Source organism: Myodes glareolus, chromosome 23 (genome assembly GCF_982192425.1).
Source record: "Myodes glareolus chromosome 23, mMyoGla1.1, whole genome shotgun sequence".
Classification (NCBI taxonomy): Eukaryota; Metazoa; Chordata; class Mammalia; order Rodentia; family Cricetidae; genus Myodes; species Myodes glareolus.
In genome coordinates, this window is record NC_142048.1 from 54,183,406 (window position 1) to 54,204,953 (window position 21,548).

General features: G+C 46.5%; 1 protein-coding gene across 1 annotated transcript in view; it reads right to left on the reverse strand.

Moving 5' to 3' along the window:
• The window catches only part of Dlgap2 (DLG associated protein 2), a 733,863-nt gene that overhangs the window by 142,130 nt on the left and 570,185 nt on the right, over positions 1-21,548 (reverse strand). Inside the window, exon 5 of the mRNA XM_048456266.3 lies at positions 6,966-7,031. Within this exon, the coding sequence (XP_048312223.3) occupies positions 6,966-7,031 (66 nt within the window). The remainder of the gene's footprint in view (positions 1-6,965; positions 7,032-21,548) is intronic.

Consider the following 21,548-nt stretch of genomic DNA (forward strand, 5'->3'; position numbering starts at 1 on the left):
TAGGGTAGGCGGGGGAAAACTAAACTGAATGCTGGGGGAATGAAGGCAGAGCCAGAGAGAAGCCATGGAGTCACCACTAGAGACAGACATGCTAAAACTTTGCCAGTAAGCACAGCCATGTGGTGATACACAGATTAATAGAAATGGGTTAAATTAAGGTGTAAGAGTTAGTCAATAAGAAGTTAGAGCTAATAGGCCAAGCAGTGATTTAATAAATACAGTTTCTGTGTGGTTATTTTGGGAGAAATAACCACAAGCAATAATTTGAACAAGCAGCCTCCTAGTACAATGTGGTATATGTACTTATATAAGTAGAGCTGATGTAACACTCCCCAAATCAAGCCATTGCCTGCAGGGGACCCCCACCCCCACTTCAGACTGCCTATCTATCTATACAGGCCTAGTGGCTTCGGGGGACATCATGATTTCCAAAAAGACACTCATCCCTGTAACTACCCTTGTTGCTTTCCTGGACCATCCTGGGCCTCAGCTCTAACTTGGCTGCTGTCACCTTTTCCCTTCCCAGACTTGGTTGTGCACTAGCTTTTCCTACTACTGTGCTGAGCGGCCAGTCCTTGTCCTCCACACCGCCTACTCTGTAGCTGAGATGCGAGGGAAGGCACCAACCAAAGCCCTGAGTGGTGAAGGGAGTCGGAAGCACCACCCCGGTCAGCGTCTAGGCTCACTGTAGCTGGAATTTGTCATTTGATGGCATAGAGCCAGTCAAGGAAGACTCCACTCTCCCTATGTCCCTAAGGACTTAACACGGCAGCTTTAAGTTCGGTATTAATTGGTTTGCATGGGAACAAGACTTTAAAATGGAATTTTGAGCTGGGTGTGATGGTTTACAATTGTCATCCAGCCCTTGGGAGGTTGAGACAGAAGGGCTGCTATAGGTTTGAGGCCAGCCTGGACTACATAGTAAGAACCTGCTTCAAAAAAATAAATTGAAACTTAAAAAACTAAACTAAAATGGAATAATGAAAATAAGTTCCCTTGAGTTACCCAATTTAGCTTCTCACTCCTTTTCTATGGTATAGGACAATATTGTATCCCATATCACACATGGGGGGCATTCTCTGGAGATGGCTTCTGCAAATAACCTACAAATAATACTCATTATACTCATCATAAATATAAACAAATCACAAGCCCTTCGCAGTTCAACACAACATCCCAGAAAATGAAGAAACATCATTTTTAGAACTACAGTTGGTCTTCCATATTATTGGAGGTGGCATCAGGAGCACCAAGAAAACCCAGCAAGAATATTCAAGCTCCAAGCAGGACATACAATGGAAACACCGAGCAAAGAGTTGCTATATATATATGGTTTTGGGGGACATGACAAGAAAGGAGACTACATGCATTCATCACAGGTGAAACACTGCTCAGACACTCTCCAGCTATGGCTAGTTGACTCGACAAGTGTGGTCAACTATAACATCTTATGAAATAAGCCAAATCTCACAAGAGTTACTGGGAGAGCAGTTTAATACCTGAGGGTACATTAGTTAATTATCTCATTGTTATGAAAAAATGCCCACCAAAAGCAATGGAAGGAAGGAAGAAAAGGAAGGGATGGAGAGAGGGAGGAAAGGAGGAAGAGAGGAACAGAGGGACAGAGGAAGGAAGGGAGGGAAGGAGGGAGAAAGAAAGGAAGAAGGAAGGGAAGGGATAGAGAGAGGGAGGGAGGGAGAAAGGAAGGAAGGACGGATGGACGAACGAATGGATGGATGGATTTTGGCTCACACTTGAAGGCATAGTCATCATGGTGTGGATGTCATTGCAGCAAGAGTGTAAGGTAGAGCTGGTCACACCGAACCCTCAGTTGGAGCAGAGAGATGGATGTTTCTGCTCAGGTCGCTTTCTCTTTCCTTTCTTCCTTTTTATTCAGCCTGGGATCCTGGCACATGGGATAGCCCAGCCAGAGAGAGTCTTCCTCCTTGGTTGCAGGTGTCTCTGGAAGCATCTTATTGACACTCCCAGACATGTGATGCTTCAGTGGTTTTGGAACCAGTCAAGCTGATAGGGCAGATCAACCATCAGAGTTTCTCCTCTGGAGATGGATTTTTTGGGAAAAGCCAGTTTCCTCTTTCATCGTGGCCATTATTAATGAGTCCCATCAAACCCAGTTGCCCATACTGGAAGTAATTGCTGTGGAAACCTGTATCTTATTGGACCCTGCAGTTCTGCATCCAAGGATTGTATGTCACACAGGAGCATCAGAGAGTTCAGATGCTCTCAAATGGAAGAGACACTTATTCAGACAAGAGTTTCAGAAAGCAACCGTTACTAATGTAAAACAAAGGAAAATTTGTTTTTTTTTTTCAATTGCTTGCCATCTTCACACCTAGAAGCATCTCACGGCAGGTCCACCAAGAACCCTGAGTACATATTATCAGCATGTGGGATGGGTGACCCAACACAACACTCCTGGTTGCCCCTCCAAAGGATATAAAGTTGGTATTTCTAAACGATACCAACACCTCAGTGTACCCTATAACACTGTTCACAATAGCCAAGAGACAGAAACAACCTAGTACCCAGCAATAGATGAGAGAACCAGTTAAATATATGCATCCACCATGGAATATTATTCAACCTCAAAAAGAACAGCAGTTCTGCCACCAGTGCTGACAAAGAGGAACCCAGAGGACATCATGTAAAATGAACTACATTAGGCACAGAATGGCAAACATCCCAAGGCTCCACACAGTCGATTCACCTTTAAAAGTTGATCCCGGAGAACTGAGGGCAGAATGTGCCACGGGGGTGAGGTAGAGAGTAGGGAGATGCTAGTGGGGGCAATTTCACCCTCTTGACTGTAACTAGAGACACTGAATACTTGGGAGCTGCTACAAGACTACTTCTTCATCTTCTCACACAGAAAACATTCAAGTCTGTGAGGCGAAAGGTTGATGGTCTTGATTTAACCATTACTCAGCTTAATTGCATGTTGATAGTCCCACAATAGGTTGCAGTGCATATAATTTTAAATAAATTTTCAATGCTAACTTAGGAAAGCAAGGAAAATCACAAGCAAAGTGAGAACAAATTCAGGGTTTTCACCAGTAGGAAAGGCAATTAGGGGGATCTCTAGGGATAATAAGGCCCAGGCATTGCCCATCAGAAACAGCAGGACACCTATTGAAGGTTCCACAGTTATGGTACCTTGTTTAGGTTTCTATTGCCATGACGGAATACCATGACCAAAACGACCTGTGTGGGTGATGGTTTGGCTTGCACTTCTACATCACAGACCATCATGGATGGATGTCAGGACAGGAACTGGGAGCAGGAATGAGATGCAGGAACTGAAGCAGAAGCCATGGAGGAACACCGCTTACTGACTTGTTCCTCATGGCTGGCTAAGCCTGCTTTCTTATACAACTCAGGAACCCCTGCCCATCGGTGACATTGGAAACTCTTACACATTACCAGGTTGGGCTCCCAACATGTAGTCCATCCTTGGTCACCTCTGGACCATAGCTTTTGTGTGCTGACTTTAGTGAAACACTTTCCTAAAGAGTTCACCTCTGATATTTTCTTCTTGATCACAGCTTAGCCCCTCCTGATCAGTATCAACGGTTCCAGAAAAAAAACAAAGGTTTCACTTTAACGATTGTGGACTCTTGTTAATCACAGCCAATTATGCAGCCCCAGCTGACCAGAACCACAGGTTCTTAACCCAAAATATTTTAACAGCCACAATAGAGTGTGGAAGGCCATTCCAACTTCTCTCTGAAACTTCATAAGCCAGAACTCCATTGTCTGCACTACTTCTGCATTATATTCTATGTTCTTAGAATAACCATTAAGTTCTGTGGTGGACTGAAGGAAAATGGCCCCAAAGGGAGTAACACTATTAGGAGGTGTGGCCTTTTTGGAGGAAGTGTGTCACTGTGGGGGTGGGCTTTGAGGTCTCTTTTTCTCAAGTTTCCCTCAGTGTGACAGTCAGTTGACTTCCTGTTGCCTGCAAGATGTAGCATTCTCAGCTCCAGCACCATGTCTACCTGCACACTGCCCCGCTCCCCATCATGATGATAATGGACTGAACCTCTGGAACTGTAAGCGATCCAAGCTCAATTAAATGTTTTCTTTATAAGAGTTGCCACAGTCATGGTGTCTCTCCACAGCAATAAAACCCCAAAGTAAGGCAAGCTTTGAATACTCAGTGTCTTTTCTAGTCCAAAGTACCAAAGTCCTTCCACAAATCCTCCACAAAACATGGTCAGGTCTGTCACAGCAATATTCCATGAATGTAGTACCAATTTCTGCCATAGTTAGGTTTCTATTATTGTGACAGAACACCATGACCAAAAGGGACGAAAGGATTTATTTGGCTTACTCTTCCACAACACAGTCCATCACAGAAGGTTGTCAGGACAGTAACTAAAGCAGGAACCTAGAGGCAAGAGCTGAAGAAGCCACAGAAGAATTCTGTTTACTGGCTTGAGGACAACGGTCTGCTATGCTATACAACCCAGGAGCACCAGCCCAAGGACATCACTTCCTACAGTGAGCAGGGCCCTTCCACATCAATCAGTAATCAAGATGCCCTACAGAGTTTCCCACAGACATTGTGGCTTTTCTGCATTTGAGGTTCTTCTTCCAAAGAACTCTAACTTCTGTCAAGTTGACAAGAACCCTAACAAACACACAGGGGGACTGAAGGTTGGGCTGGGGTCCTGAGCTTCAGAGAGGGCTCCCTGAACAACCACTTCTCCTCGGAGCCTAACAGTGCTGCACAGGCACAGACTCACCCTCCTTCAGATCCCCAGAGAGCCACTGTGTTTTTCCTAAACCTGTGACCTTCAAAAAGGACCCATGGGAGAACCTGGAAATCAGCAATCACCACAGCCCCCTGCTTCTTTGGTCCTAAAGCCCAGAACCATATTCATAATGACAAGTGGAAATCTATCTCTGAACAGCATGGGGCTGAGAACAGTGAACTTGTGTTTATCATGTGTTACAATGTTACTAGAGAGATGGAAATGGAGGGGAGGAGACATAGGCATACTGTGCTCCTATAGTTCTGTGAGTAGTGGCTCGCCTATGGAGACAATGAAGTCTTGTCGGAGGAGTCCAGGAGCACAAGATAGTTCAGACACTGGGGGATGGGTACTATTTGGCTCCAAATATGAAATATTGTTACATGTTACAAGACAGAATAATCCTAAAGACATTATGCTGAGTGAAACAGGCTAGTTGCTTAAAGACAAACAGTATGATTTCACATATTAAAGTTCTCAAGCACAGATAAATCCATAGCAACAGAAAATAGGATGGTGGATCCTGGTGCTGTTGAATGGGGACATAGTTTCCGTTTGGGACAAGTGGTAAACTCCATAGACACACAGGGGTGGCAGTTGCATACTGTGAGTGTATCATGCCCTAAGCTCTATAACAACAAGGAGAATCAATGGGAGTGGTCAATCCTGTTCCATTTCTAGCATCATGAAGTGCTTCCTAACCCAGCAACCCAACCTGTGCAACTTTCTCAGTGCAATAACCACCCAGCTCCAGCCTCAGCATCACTCTCTGTGATTCTGGGATAAGCTAACTCTTCTTGCCTAAGGCAAGCACTGGCTCCTGGCTTTCCTGAGATCTATACCCTAGTTCGTGTGCTAAGGTTGGGTTCTTGATGCTCTGCCTCCATACCTGTCCCTGGAGGCCAATGCACTAAGCCACAAGCTCCTGCCACCTAGAAAACTGGTCCTTGGGGGAAAATTCCTACCTGTTCTGGCTGTCACTGGGAAAAGTGGGAATGGCTGCCATAATAGCATTGAACGCCTGGTTTCAATGAGAAAGACTGTGTATCTGACGCTCTTCCGGCAGGCTCTAGAGACCCCTACCACCGTGAGTTATGCAGTCACACTGTTGTAGACTTAGACACCCACTCAATGAGTTTAAGTTAAAAAGTAAACTGTTCTGGAATGTGGAGGAGACACTAAAAGATGCCACAGTTCATGCTCCCCGGGTATCCAAAGTCACTTTATGTCAATCAGACAAGAGCCACAGTCCTATATGTGGTGGTCTGAAGAAAACCAAGAAAAATCCCTATTTTAAGATTTGTCGAGATTGGGTATGATGGCTCACGTCTATAAATCCCAGCACTCTGGAGCTTATGGTAGGAATACTCTATGCTGAGGCTAGCCTGGGATATAGTATAAAACTTGTCTCAAGCAAACAAACAAGCTGAGGCTACTTTTAAGACCTATCTGTCTGGAGTCCTTCAGGGAGCACGTGACCCCGCAGGTCTGCACGTGGTATATGAGGGAGGACAGAGAACCTGAAGCCACACAAGGGTTCTTCGGCTGATGTTTGCTGTTGCATTTACTCAACTTTCTGCATCTCTGATAGTGGTGGCTGCCCTGATGAGTGGAAAGATAACTCCCTGCCAACTGACCAGCCACCCAAAGATGCACCAGCCCCTTGTACTGGAATTGACATCAAATGCTATTCCCACATGAGACTGAGCTGAGCACTTGGGGAGGAGAGGGCAACGGTTACTCTTGTTCTCCAAGACAGAAAGGACCCGATGAACCAGCATCTGCCTCAGCCTGTGTCATGCTGGCCCAAGGGCATCCACTCCTTCCAGTGAAGGGTGGAACTGTTTGTTGGCTTCCTTAGGACAAACAGGGGCAGGTTCCAGCCCACAGTTAGTGGGTTTTTTTTTCTTTTTTCTTTTTGTTCCTTCTGCATGCAGCCTCTGCATTGTTATGTCTTTCACCTATCAACATGAAGGTCCAGGAAAGCCTCTTCTCATGAGGGATTCACAAGTTGCTTACTATTGTAAAAACATCAACACGGCTTCTTGCTTCTCACTGGTACCATCTCTCAGGCCAGATGCGTTTAACAAGTTTAGTATGAGTTTCCCAGTGATGGGGTGTGGCACAGTGAGCGAGACTCTGAGCAGTCATTGCAACCTCCCAACCCACCCGCCAGTGGCTTTACTTTACCTATGTCCTCTTCTGCTGGTCCTGGGAAGCTGAGGCCCGGCTGGACCAAGTCTCCTCCTTCTTCCTCTGCAAGACACAAGAGAAGACATGCTTACTATTGTCCCACTGAAGGTGCAGTCATCCCCACGCCAGAGACACTTGACAGTCCGTGTGGTTCACACACGAAGACATGTCTCTGTTTCTTCTAATATCAGTGCTCAGAGATCAGTGTTTTGTACTGACAACCTCAGAGCAAACTGTTCCTTTCCGTAACAGCCCCAAGATCCCACATGTGCCCCTTTCCTCCTTGAGGTCCCCGCACAGACAGCTTTTGCAAACACACCTCAGCTTCCCTGTATAACTCTGGGACTTATTTGATCTTGTTAGCATCGGGATAGGCTGTTGAGATGTCTGAGTCACCCTCCAAGAGAAGCCGCTGCTCTAGTGATCACGGTCGTACGCATGCCATTCTTTCACGCTCAAAGACTGCAGTGGCTGCTGCAATGTTTCCTGTGAGTTCATTCTGGGTGGGGCTTGCTGGGGCATCAGTTTCCCCTCTGGTGAGAGGCCAGCCCAGGCCCCTACACTCACTTTTAGTTGCTTTCTCTAGTTGGTGCAGCCAAGACACTGCTGTGCTAGCATGGATTACCACACGGTCATGACACAGGTGCCACGTCAACTCTCTGCCCTGCATATATGAGGACACTGAGGGGGAAGTGAATGGACATGTGTTCTCATCCAGTCTGAACCCAGGGATCTGGACTAGGTGTCTGGACCCCACCTCCGTGTCTGCACAGCACTCCAGGGTCTGGTTTCAGGAGCTGTCATGCACCCATATGTGCTGATTTCAGTACCTGGCTGTCCTGCGATTGGCAGCATACAGTACTCATCTAAACACGGAGATACAGCTCAGACAGAGGCTGTCCTGTACCACACCACACACATATAATGTGTGTATCAACATTACGGCATCCTGTATATACAGAAGTATCCACCATCATGTTATTCAGGCATACATTTAAAAACAGAATTGCATGTTTAAACTCCAGTGTTAGTGCATTCATGGAGGGCTTTGACATTGGTGGGGAGGTTCCGAATCTGGATACACACAGCCTCTGGCACTGAACACCGCCGATCAGGTTATATAGCATGAACAGGATCCATACAAGTGTATCATAATTGGATCTACACACTTCGCTATCACCACCCCAGAGCCAGCTCATTGCCACCTGCTCTCCATAGGAAACACGGGGAGGAAAGAGGCAGGTTTGTCATGGAAGATGCAGAGGACCGAGCTAGAGCGTCCTCTCATAGAGATGCAGTCAAATTCATTTCATGGCCTCTCCCGACACCAAGAAAATACAGATCCACAATCACCACCCATATGGTTCAGGTTCAGCATCTCATTAAAATGGCTTATGGCCGCTTTGTAGCCGTTCTGCCTGGCTGGCAGTGCTTTCTACACACATTGCCGTGTTTTCAAGCTAGCAGGTAGTCATGCCTCCAAGGGATATGGTGGGTTCCGAGACCACCCTAAGACCTAGGAACCCAGACCCAGTACCATAGCCAGTTCTAACCAAGTACAGTCTCCAAGTACCTTGGAGACAGCTGTTCCATAGTGCTCTCTCTCAAAGCTAGAAGGAACTCTGCAATGGACCCAAAGACTCAGATCTCACATATCCCCTCATTTGAAACACACATACATATGCAAATGAAGATTTTTAACAGAGAAGATTTTCATGTGAGCTAACATTACATTGTTAAAGGCTTAGATAACAACCATGCCAAGAAAATGACAAATGGTAGACAGGAAGGATAACAAGGCTGCATGCCGACCACACCATCATGTTGGGGTCACGGCTTACAGCACTGAAGGAGGAAAGCCACTGTTCACTCTGAGAACCATGCCCCAAGAAGGGTGGGCTGGTGAGATCTATGGTCATCCCTGAATTTTAGGAACAGATGTGATTGTATAATTTACCTTGACCCTTGTTGTTCAGATGATGCTAACAGGAAGTCTTGGTATGTGAATCAACTAAGGACATGGGCGGGAGGTGAGCATACAGGACTTTGTGTCTCGTGTTACTTCATGGCTGACCAAGTATGTCTTGATGTACATATGATGGTTCTTCCATGTCCAACCAGGCTTTTGACTGTCAGGCCAAGCTTTATTTCTACCATATCCCTACTCAAGTCTGGAGCTGTGCAGGTGAATGTCCTGGTCATTGGAAGGCCACAGCAGAGATGAAAGTCCCTGTCCTTCCCCTCCCCACAATGACAGGGTCTGTACAGAGGGCACCGATGGGTGAAGGGTGGGTGGATGACTGAACCCCAAAGGATGCAAAGGACCGTCAAGTTAAATGACCACTCTCATTATATTAGGGAGCCCATATCTGTCCCTTTATGGGCTAAAAGACTTTGAACACTGACTGATCAGCAGCCTGTGCTTGCTCTCCCCCCCATCCCCCACTTATTAAAGAAAATCACTTCACTCCAACTTTAACACAAAAGGTGAGCCGTGAAATCTAGGAAACAAGCTGTGACGGGGGCAGAACAATGGGACCATTAGCCGGGCTCTCAGGCATCCTGAATCTGAGTGATTGCAAGCCTCCTTGCCCCAGCCCCTTCATCTTTCCATGTTCAAGGTCAATAGATCTTGGACAGAGAGAGCTGTGAGATTGTGTGTGGGATTAATCAGTGCTGTAAAATTGGTAGTGCCTATATCTGACACCATGCTCAATTTCCCATCACATTATTAGCAAAAATAGGAAAGCGCAATCGTCTGACAGTTCTGAAAACCACTCCCTTATTCACGTGAATGCAACCTAACAAGCATCGGTCCTCACTGGTGACTCTTCGCTGTCCCGGCTCCTTGAGTTTTCTCTCTTCACATTGCTCTCTCGTGTTTTCTAGCTAAGTTTACTTTGTGACTTATTTTTCTTTCACACAGGAACTCAATGCTGGCTGTGCTTGGAAGAGCACAACAGAGACTTTTTGAGTCTCTTCTGCGTGGGAAACAGGCCTTCCTAGAGCTCTGTGTCACAGCCCTTCTTTGAAGGTTCAACCCTCTGACTCTGTGACCAGGATTTCTCCCAGACACTGGAGCAGGAAGGAACTGTGGACTAGGTGTTTCCAGAGCAGTCAGCTAACAACAGAGTGGGGATGCCATCCTCACACTGGTGGCACAGTTTTGCCTTCCCCACTCTCTGAATATGTTACCTATTTTCTCTACCCTTTGAACACAAGACAAGGGCACATTTTCTCGCTTCTCTGAAGCCACTTGGAAAGGCTCTCCTGCTTCACCAAGTTCTAGAGGTCCTCACACAGCTCGGAGATGATTTAAGAGCACATCTAACACGATGCAGGCTCCATCCAGCACTGCAGGAACGCACCATGCTTGCTTTTATCTTTCAAGGGATGAGGTGTCTAGCAAATACGAGCCACTCACACTCCTTCAAAGGTGGAGGAAGGTGGTGCATGCTTCAGTAGGGTCCTCCAACCGCTGGAACACAGAGCCGTGTTAGCAAAGTTTCTAGAGAAGAAGATGCAAGTCAGGGAGGTTTGGCACACCCTCTGCGAAACAGTCACAGATGTCCTTGCTTCCATACTCTGCCTTCTCTGTCATCAGCTGAGTCCCATGGTGCTGTGGTGAAGACCACTGCAGCAGCATCTGGAGAGTCCGTGCTGACTTTGATGGCTGAGGTAACACGGATTACAAATGGTCGGATGAAATGGCAGAAGCCACGAGAGGAATGATTGGGAGTAGACAGGTGGCAGGTGGGCCAGGGGATCCTTCAAAAAAGGGTAAGATTCTCAGGGAGACAGTGCAGCTTCCGCATCCAGATCTCAGGGAGACGGCATTTCACCCGTCAAAAGCATGGTTCCTGTGTCCAGACGACTCTGGGAGGATGATGGTGGTGGTCGCTGGGAACTGCATGACTCTTGCGTCCATCTTTGGAAGGTGCAGACGACTGTGTCACCATCTTAGAATGGTTCATACATGTCTTGCATATCAGTAACACCAATGTGATGCAGGAAGTCCTTCGGTATATGTGTTGCTTTTATTAGTTAATGAATAAAGTAGCTGCTTTGGCCTGTGATAGGGCAGAATAGAGCTAGGCGGGAAAACTAAACTGAATGCTGGAAGAAAAAAAGGTGGAGTCAGTGAGATGCCATGTAGCCAACAGAGGAGAAAGACGTGAGCTGCTAGTTGGAATCTTGCCAGTAGGTTACAAGCCTCGTGGTAAAATATAAAATAACAGAAATGGGTTAATTTAAGATATAAGAGCTAGCTAGCAATATGCTTAAGCTATTGGCCAAACAGTGTTTTAAATAATATAATTTCTGTGTAATTATTTTGGGTCTGAGCGGCTAGGGATGAATGAGCAGCCTCCGACAACACCAATGCTCATCCACTTCCTTCTTTGAGGGACCCAGAGGACACTTGGAGTCCACAGGCATCATGTGTGATACCTATGTGTCATGGAACACATGAGATGACTGAGTTATGAGTCACAGTATTTAACTTGGACCCTAGACACTGTATCTACCAGGATGGCCACTATATGGGGACCAGCACAGAATCAGTGACCAGGTCATGCTTCACCTGTGGTAGAGATGCACTACACGTGACCAGCTGGGGACCCCAGAATGGGGCTACCCTAGGCCTTAGGTCTGAAGGAATCCAAGAGAAATGAAATCTAAAGGCCTGGGTCCATGTGGCAGCTGCATCATGAAAAGGCAGGCACCACAGCTCCCGTTGTTTCCTCCGGCTGTTGTTCTCTTGGGCACAGCTCTTGGGACTGGCTAGGAGGGTGGGTTGGGCCCTGGACACCAGATCATTTATTGTTCTTGAAGATGCATGCAATAAAGGCTTGGCTCCCACACAGCGTCAGAGGTGTGACCTCGAGAACTGGTTTCATCAGAGGGCCCTGATGTCATTACCATTGAGAGCTGAATGGGATAGTCTACTCGCCAGTGGGCCTGGCTGGAAAAATGAGGTCCCTGCAAAAGCGTATCTTTGAAGAATAGAAATGTCGTATTTTTTCTTTTTATTATTGTTTTGAGTGAATATATAAAACAATGTGTTTTATTATAAGATTTTCACAAATACATCATTGGGCTTTGTTCTTATTTGTTCTTCCCACTACCTTCCCCTGTCCCTCCTGTTTTTCTTGCTTACTCCCATCTTTTCCCAAATAGCACCCCTGCTTTATTGTCATAAATACATATGTATCTTTATGTGTATAGATATATGTGCATATAAATCTAGATTTAATACTGAAGAGAATCATTGACATTTTGTTTTTCTAAACCTATCCTCTCTTGTTGCCCTCCCCTCCTTCTCTCCCTTCAGGCTCTGTCTGAGGGGGTACATCTTATCCCCTTTCTGTTGCGCTCTCTCTCTCTCTCTCTCTCTCTCTCTCTCTCTCTCTCTCTCTCTCTCTCTCTCTCTCTCTCTCTGCTTCTTGGCCCCCCTTGAAGTGAGCAGTATTGCTCTGCCATAATATTCTGCCTCTCCATAGACTCATAGTGAGGGAGTTGGCTGAGCATGGGCTGAAACATCCGACATCATGGACCAGTGTTCCCCCTTTTTGGTATCTGCCTCAGATGTTTTGCAAGAGTGCTGGAAAGCTGACCAACTCAAGTGCCTCTGCCTGCTTCTTGGTATGGCCTCTGGTCAGGCCGTATCTTGGAGAGTCAGTAGGGAAGGGCAATGTGAACAGTCACTGGGTGCCATTTCTATTGCCTTCCCTGCAGATGGAGAACAGAGACCTCAAGATTCCCTGAGGTACAGAGATGGTAAGTGACTATGACACATGGCCTCCGAGCCCAAATCCAGCAATCTTTACACTTTACTGTGTAATCCAGCCAACTTTACACTTTATCTGTGTGTCAGGTCTGTACCAGTGGTTCTCAGCCCTTGAGTCTCAAACCCTCTGGGGAGTCCAATGAGCCTTTTACAGAGGTCACCTAAGACCATCGGAAAATATAGATATTTACATTATGATTCATAACAGTAGCAAAATTACAGTCATGAAGTAGCAACAGAAAGAATTTTATGGTTAAGGTTCACCACAAAATTAGGTCTTAAAAGGTCACAGCACTGGGAAGGTTAAGAACTACCGATTTATATTGACATCCTATATACATTACTGAAGAGTCTATAGTGAGCCACAGGAAATGACAGACATTAGTAGCAGCACTCTTGAAACACTGAGTTAGGAAACCAAGTGGTTTGGGACACCCATCACTCTTTCTGTCCTCGGACTCTATACATCTCTGTAGACCCCAGGGCTGCATGGAGCCACCAACTGCCAATGGTGAGGGTCAATCTCGAGATATGAGAGGAAGTCAACTCAGAGAAAGGTGAGGTCAATCCAGTGAGAGTAGAATGAATTCAGGTAGAGCGAGGGGTTGACCCGGGTAGAATCAACTCAAGGAGAAGGAGTTATAACACCCAGGTAGGGGGCAGTGTCTGCTCAGGTAAAGGTGACAAACTAACCCAGGTAGGGGGCAGAGAAAACTATAGAAGAGGACATGTCAGTTGAGAAAGGGCAGAGTCACATGAAGGCTCCTAGCTTCTCTTTGTTTCTAGAAGGTAGGTACTTCATTTAATTCCGGATATATATATATATATATATATATATATATATATATATATATATATGCCCAGTGTCTATCTTCTTTCATACTGGTATTAAGATCTGGAACTTCTGCTACTAAACTGAAGTTTCAAAACCTGACCCACATCACTCAAGGCTGGGTGGGCCCTGTACCCAACTCGGTTGTATGTCCCCACCTTTTCTGTGGGACGGTCCTGTCAACTGTCCACTCCTTTGTGTCGGGGCCTCTTCAGGGCTCTAAGATGGCAGGGAGGAGATGTGCCCTTGCTTCTGTGGTAGCTTTTGATCCCTACAGCTCGACTGTAGCCTTGGTTTGCTCAGCACCTTGAGGCCTCTTTGGCACAGCCTACCACACCTCTCAATCTAGCACATTCTCTGCCTGATGAGGACATTGTTCTTGCTTTTCTGGTGAATCTTACCTCCTATTTCCTTTTAAGGTGGGAATGAGAGAGGAGGGTCAGGTTGAGGTCAGAAGTCTACCCGTGAACCACTCATACAAACGTGTGTGACATGCCTCTTTGAGCCACTCCTATGTCCCTGTCCTTGGTTATGTCATACAGACGTGTTCATTTTGGACCTCTTCTATGCAGTGTAGGGGGGGTCCTCTACTAGAGCAAGTGACCTTACAGGTTAGGGAGCTGTAACTATGTCCTGGCATGCCTGCCCATGTCCTTGCCTATGTTTATGAAACTCTTGCCTGGATGCACTTTGTGATCCTGAAGACAGGGCCCTTAAGCTCCTGCCAATAGTGGCGTCACGCTCTGGATGAGCCACATTGGCCATGGCCATTAGACAGGTTGCATGGAGTCATTCAAGCTCAGCTTGCTGACTCCTCCACCTTGTTCCATAAACTTTACTTTCTAGATTTCTCTGTGTTTTCTCCAAAGTTTCCCCTGAAGACAGCACACCCAAGTCTACATTTTGGCCAATTTACTAATGATAGCATTTGGAGGCCGCTTAAATGAAGGCTTCATTTCTGCGCAGCCAGGACAATGACACTGATGAGTCTTAATGCTGGCTTCCTCTCGCGTGCCAGCCACAGCTGCACCGCCAGTCTGCAGCCGGCCTCTGCCTCCGTGAGAACCGGGGCTTTTTATTTTATTTTAATTTTTCTTGACAACGCAGAGGGCTCATCATTCTATTTTGGACTGAAGATTGAGTCTCAGCAGAAGCTGCCCTGAAGTCTGCAGAATCTTTACCAGTAGTTCAATGTCACTTGAATCAGGCAAAGAGGAAACTCAAAGGCCCTGATGAGGCCACTCCACTTGGCTGGAGACAACAGGAGAGGCCCTTGCTCACAGCAGGTGGCATTCAGCACTGACAGCCGAACACTCGCATCTCAACCCACACATGTTAGTGTTGCCTCTGGTCTTGGTCCCCAGATTTGAGGGTAGGTGGGTGTAGTTCAGGTGGTCTGACCTGACTGTGCCTTCAAACAGGAATTAAAAAAAGCTCCGACTAAAAGCAACACACAGTTAATTTTGAATTTCTCTGGACAGGAGAGAGAGAAAGAGGAAAAAGTGCTGAAATTAAAAAGGCAGACTTTGTTATTTAAATGTCTGAGAGCTTGAAGAAAGATTATGTGTCTTCAGTTAAACGTGAACACTATTCACTCGAAAAGTGACATTAATTATATTTTATATAACATGTTTTAAATCCAAGTTTCAAATACATCAAGTGTTAAGTTCTTTGTACAACCTCAGTATCTAATAGGGTTTTATATCAAAGAGGCTCTGAAGACACGCCCATCATGTTTGCATAGCAAACACTAGCTCACAGTCAGAGCAAAATTAATTTCACAAACTTGGGACATATGGCTGTTCAAATGGAGTCACTGCTGCTCTGGATGATGCCATATGATAGTCCCGGGGCCCAGGGTGAGGGTACTGAAACCAGACTTGCTCCCTGTCTGAGTGAGGAGTGGACCGAACACCAGTCACAACGGCAGGTCTGCCCTAGCTAGGGCTTCTAATTCTAGGATAAAACACCACGACCAAAAGCAACCTGAGCAGGGAAGGGCTTATTTCAGCTTATATGTCTTGGTCACAGTCCATTGTGAAGAGCAGTCACGACAAGAGTTGACACAGGGCTGGAAGCTGGTGGCAGGAACTGAAGCAGAAGCCATACTGTTTACTGGCTTGCTTAGCTTGCTTTCTTAGAGAACCCAGGGTGATTAGCCCAGGAACGACACCACCCAAAGTGACCTAGGCTCTCCCGTATCAATCATTCATCAAGAAAATGTGCCATAGGTCTGCCCACCGGCCAATCTGGTGGGAACATTGTCTCAATCAAAGTTCCCTCTTCCAAAATCACTCTAACTTGTGTTAAGCGGATATAAACCTAGCCAGGAAAAAGTCTAAAAAGGCTACCGGACAATGGACAAGACCTCAAGCACATCCCATTTCAGGGAATCAGAGATGAGCTTCAGAATAAGTATGAATATCCCATATAGTATCAGTTGAATGTAACTGGGAGCCTATCACCATCACGGGCTGAATCCTGTCTGCTATTACTGCTTGGATGGAGAACCTGAGATGTGTTCAGGGCTGAGCCACTAGCCCTCCAGGAAGACTTCACTTTCTCTAGACAACCCCTGCTCTGAGCATACTGTAGCAGTAACCTCAAGCCTGATGAAAGTCCTGAGCTCTCTAGTCCCATCCAGACCCTCTCTGTACCACTTATGCAGAAAGGGCACCGCTAGCTAACTTTCTTTATTACTGTGGTGGTTTGAAAGAAAATGGCCCCATAGCGAGTGACACCATTAGGAGGGTGTGGCTTTGTTGGAGTAGGCATGGCCTGGTTGGAGGAAGTGTGCCACCGTAGGGGTGGGCTCTGAGGTCTCCTATGCTCAAGCTATGCCCAGTGTGGAACACAGACTTCTGCTGCCTGCAGATCAAGATGTAGAACCCTCAGCTCCTTCTCCAGCACCATGTCTGCCTGCATGCCGCCATGCTCCCTACCACGATGATAATGAACTAAACATTTGAAACTGTAAACCAGCCCCAATGAAATGTTTTCCTTTATAAGAGTTGCTATGACAATGGTGTCTCTTCACAGCAATAGAACAGTGACTAAGACAGAAGTTTGGAACCAGGGACTGGGATATTGCTGGGATAAACCTGACCATGCTTTTGTTTGGAGGGATTTGGACTCTGGGAGTTTGGATTAGAAAAGCAGTTGAATGCTTTCAGTGGGACTTAACTGGCCACACTCATAGGAGCATGACAGACAGTGTGTGGCAAACAGTGTGTGGCAGACATGCAAATCCGGGTGTGATTTGAACTGTGGAGGCTGGCTGAAGAACTTCCATAGGGGAAGCATTTTAGTATGTTGCCTAGAGAATGTTCTTGTGATATGTTGGTGAAGAATGCGACTGTCTTTTGCCATTGTCTGAAGAGTCTTCCTGAGACTTAAGTGAAGAGATTTGCATTAATTCCATTGGCAGAGGAAATCTCAAAACAGCCTAGTATAGCCTCTGTCGTGTGGTTGTGGTCATGTTTATAAAAATCTATAATGAAAAGGTGCAAGCTGATTGTGGAAAGTTACAAAATGTAGAGACTGAGGACAAAAGGGACACCAGGAAGTGGAATGGAGCTAGGCTCTGTGTTCACAGAGATAAACAGATTAAGAAATGGAATATAGGGAGTGGTGACCTCAGGGCAAGACCCCACCCAGCTATGCTTCCAATCTGTGAAAAGGAATTAAAGAAAAGCTCAGAGCCAGGCATGGTGGTACATAGCTTTAATCCCAGCACTGGAAGGCAGAGGCTGGAAGATCTCTGAGTTTGAGACCAGCCTGGTCTATGGAGTGAGTTTCAGGGCATCCAAGCTTAGGCAGTGAAGAAAACCATAGGACACAGAAAGCTGGTGAAGGTGTAATTGAATGAGGGAGCCATGTTCCAGTCTCAGCAAACAGCAGAACTTGGTGGTTCTGGCTTTAGAGTAAGGATAGAAGAAAGGTGTTATGGAACTTTCCATTAGGAAAGCCACTAAGGCCAGGCATATGCCACAGATGTCCCTGAATGGAGGCCCAGGGAGCCTACTGCACGAAGCTGTGAAACTGAAGCCTGGATTGCCTTGGAGACTCCAAGATGTTGGAGATGCCAGCACTGTGGGACACCTGCTGAGCAGAGCTGATAACAGGGAGTGGAAACAGCCTAAGAGAATGAAATGGTTTACAGTCAACAAAGCTGAAAGGAGTTGGAGATCTGAAGAGCATTTTGACATCAGGCATGGGAGTTTGGAGCTTGCCTGGCTGGGTTTTGGTCTTGCTTAGGTCCAGTATTTCCTCACGATGCTCCCTTCCCTACATTTTGGAATGGTGATGTGTAGGTACCAAGGTCTTTTTCCCTTCTTGGCAATTCGCAGGGCTGTGTGACCTCCGGCTCCCTGGAGATTCTGCACTAGCACTGGCTTGAGGGGATAGTTTAGGAAGAACCTGGCTCTCTTTGTTATGGTGATTCCACCTGTAATCAAGGTTCTAGCAGTGGGCTCCACACGCCTGGCCCCTCCCAGCTGATTCTGCCTGAGGCGCTGGGGCCTTTAATCTCCTTCTCCTGCTCCTGTTGGGAGGAGGCCTTGCCCTTTTGATCCCACTTGCCCACTGGTATTAATACCCGACTTGAGTTTAATAAAGTGGCCATTTATTCTTGGTAAGTGAGCAAGGTCTCTTTGGTGTGTGTCTGTTTTAAACCCTCAGGACAATCGCCCACTCTCGTGGGCCCAAGTTCGGGAAGGCGCGAGCCTGGATTGGGTGTGGGTATCCACAGGAAGGCGGGGTCCTACAGTGATGTATATTCTATGCCATTATATGTTAGAAGGCTGTGATCTGCTTTTTAATTTCGATTTTGCAGGGGATTGCAACTAAGAGATTGCATGAATCTCAAAAGAGACTTCAAACTTTAGATTTTTAAATAAGTTTGAGACCATTATAGACTATGGGGACTTTTGAAGTAGGACTGAGTGCATTTCTGCATTATGATATGGCAACAAGTCTTTGGGGGCCAGAAAGTGGAATGTGGTGGTTTGAAAGAAAGTGGACCCTATAGAGAGTGTCACGATTAGGAGGTGTGGCTTTGTTGGAGGAAGGGTGCCACCGAGGGGGTGGGCGTTGAGGTCTCCTATGTTCAAGCTATACCTAGTGTGGAACACAGACTCCTGATGCTTGCAGATCAAGATGTAGAACCCTCAGCTCCTTCTCCAACACCATGTCTGCCTGCATTCCACCATGTCCCACCATGATAATAACGGACTGAACCTCTGAAACTGTAAGCCAGCTCCAATGAAATGTCTTCCTTTATATGAGTCATGGTCTCATGGTGTCTCTTCACAGCAATAGAAACCCTGACTAAGACAATTACATAACATGGTTTAGGTTGTGAGTCATAACCTTTAACAGCTGAGCTAGCTCTCCAGCCCCATGGCATGCTTTCTGAGAAGAAAAACCTCGGGCTTTTGACTGGAAACACAGCAACATTAGCATTTGAACATGCTTGAATTCATAAATTCTTCATCTGAAATACTAGAGATATGCTCCTTCTTTCCTAAAAAGATCTCATGTAGTCCAGGCACACTTCAAACCCACTCTGAAGCCGAGCAAAACTTTGAAATTCTGATGCTCATCAGGGCTCACCATACCTGGTTAATAGAGCTGGGAATTGAACCCAGGGATTCATGTATGCTCTGCAAGGACTCACTAGCTCAGTTTCTTATGTTACCCATGACATACTTGTCTTAATTTCCCCTTGAGGATTCCCGACACTAGTATTGTGTCTTCCACAGGCATGAGTGACATCAGTCCCATATGGGTATTTTTGTACGGAATGCGCAGCTCTACCCACTTTATCTCTCTTTCTGAATTTTGGGCAAGACTTTATGGTAATTTGGGATATTTAATTTATTTATTTATTTTTATTCTTACAAAATAATGTCAAGTCTAGATTTTTCAAAGGTCCAATTAAGGCAGAATGGCTAAATAAATGACAGCATGGTTTATCACAGAATGCTAACGAGCGCCATGTGATGTAGAAACTCCCAGCACAGTGGGAGTGTGGACAGCTACATGGAAACCATTCTTGATGACCTGGTCTCACTATGAAAAGAAGACCAGAGGCCATTCCTGACGCTTATGGTGATTCTCTCTGACTGGAGGAATTACAGCTACATTTGACTTTCTCCTTGTAATTCTTTGCACTTTCCTTAACAAGCCTATAGACCATTTTATAAGTCCAGACAACACTGTGGCAATGCATGGAATCTTTGTTATTGGGGTTTGACGGTCTGGCAGGAAAATGGCTGGAGGTGAAGATGTGCATGGTCCTTCTCTTCTAATAAAGATCAGTATTACTGCCTTCTTCCCTCAGGAATGCAGCGGTGGAACTGAGACTGAGCAGGAGGCTTACAAAGGGAAGGCTGCTCACTTGCTCGCCCACCAGGCTTCTAATGCTCTGAAGATCATGACATTCTATCAAGACCTCAGTAATTGCTGGGGATCAGGTTTCTGCCTTGGGACAGTGATACCCTGTTTTTCTGTGACCTCCAACTTGCTGATACTGGGCAACACGTATGCAGGCAGCTCATAAAAGACACCTTCCAAATGCTCACTGCCAATGTCACGCAAGAGGGACACAGGTGCTGTAAGCGACAGGGGCTCTTGGGTTCCTTAGAGCAGACACTCAGCAGCAGAGGTTGCTGCAGCCAGGTGTCTGCCTCGGTCTGGAAGGCTTTACCTCGTGTTTTCCCAAGGGTGTGTGGAGGAATGCGTCACGTTAGCAGCAGGATAACATTCTCACTGACCCTCCCTAAACCCAAGACCTCCATGCTGCCTTCTTGTTCCAGTTGTCCTGGTACAAGAGTCGACCCGTCACCCTCATGCCCTAGCTGCGCTTGCGGACCACGGCTAACGGAACCTCAGAGAAAAGCGTTCACAACTGAATATCAAAATAAAATGCTATTAAAATGACCCATTGCAAATGAGACGTGGTATGTAATTAACCCACACTCCTATGGTAGACAGATCTGCATATGGAAGAGGAGAACCTGAGCTCCAGGTCCGCATGGTTCCCTCTGTGTTGCGTAGGTATGAGCTGCTCACACGGCTGCCACGTTAGTGCGGCTGCCCAGAGTCACACCGGTTGTGGTCAGGATAAAACAGGAGTGCCGTCACCTTCAGATCACTCGGGTGCCCGAAGTCATTTTCTCTTTATTCTTTAAATCATTCTTCTCCCGAGCACTGGCGCGGCTCTAAGATGTTAAGCTCCTTGACACTCACGGGCAAGCGGGTTCCACTAAGCCCTCACAGACATGAGTTCCGAGGTGATTCCGTGTGGGAGTCCTAGCTCCCTGCTCAGTGAGGTGAGGGTGCACAAGCCGTGTGGTAGAAATAGTGTACAGACCCCTGATAGAGCAGATTCCTCGTGGGCCTCAGCTGGTGCTTCCTCTGGGGTTTCCTATCAGTGGACGTGTTGGAAGAAATCCCGAGACTGCCAGGGGCCTGGTATGGAGCCACTGTTGGAACTGAGACCCCCGTCCTCACATGAATGACTCTTAATATGTACTAGCATTCCATATAATGTGTGTGTGTGTGTGTGTGTGTGTGTGTGTGTAACCACATATTTGCAGGTACCCATACAGCATGAATCCATGAATCCCTTGGAGCTGGTATTACTGGCAGCGGTAGGCTGTCTGATGATGAGGGTGCTTGGAACTGAGTTTGGTCTTCTGAAAGAACAGCAAAGTGCTCTTAACTGCTAAGACACCTCTCTATCCCTCTGAAAGTCCAATTTAAAGCTACCATGTAATAGCAGCAGGAATGGCCCCCCACTTCTTATTTCATGGACTCCAGTGTGTCCTAGAAATGGAGGTGGAGAGGGCTCACCCAGTGGGGCTGCAGTGGCTCTAGCCACCTCCACGGACAGTTTTGTATCCACGAAACACGTATGAACTGGGCTGTGGCATGTGCAGGCACACAAAGGGGGATG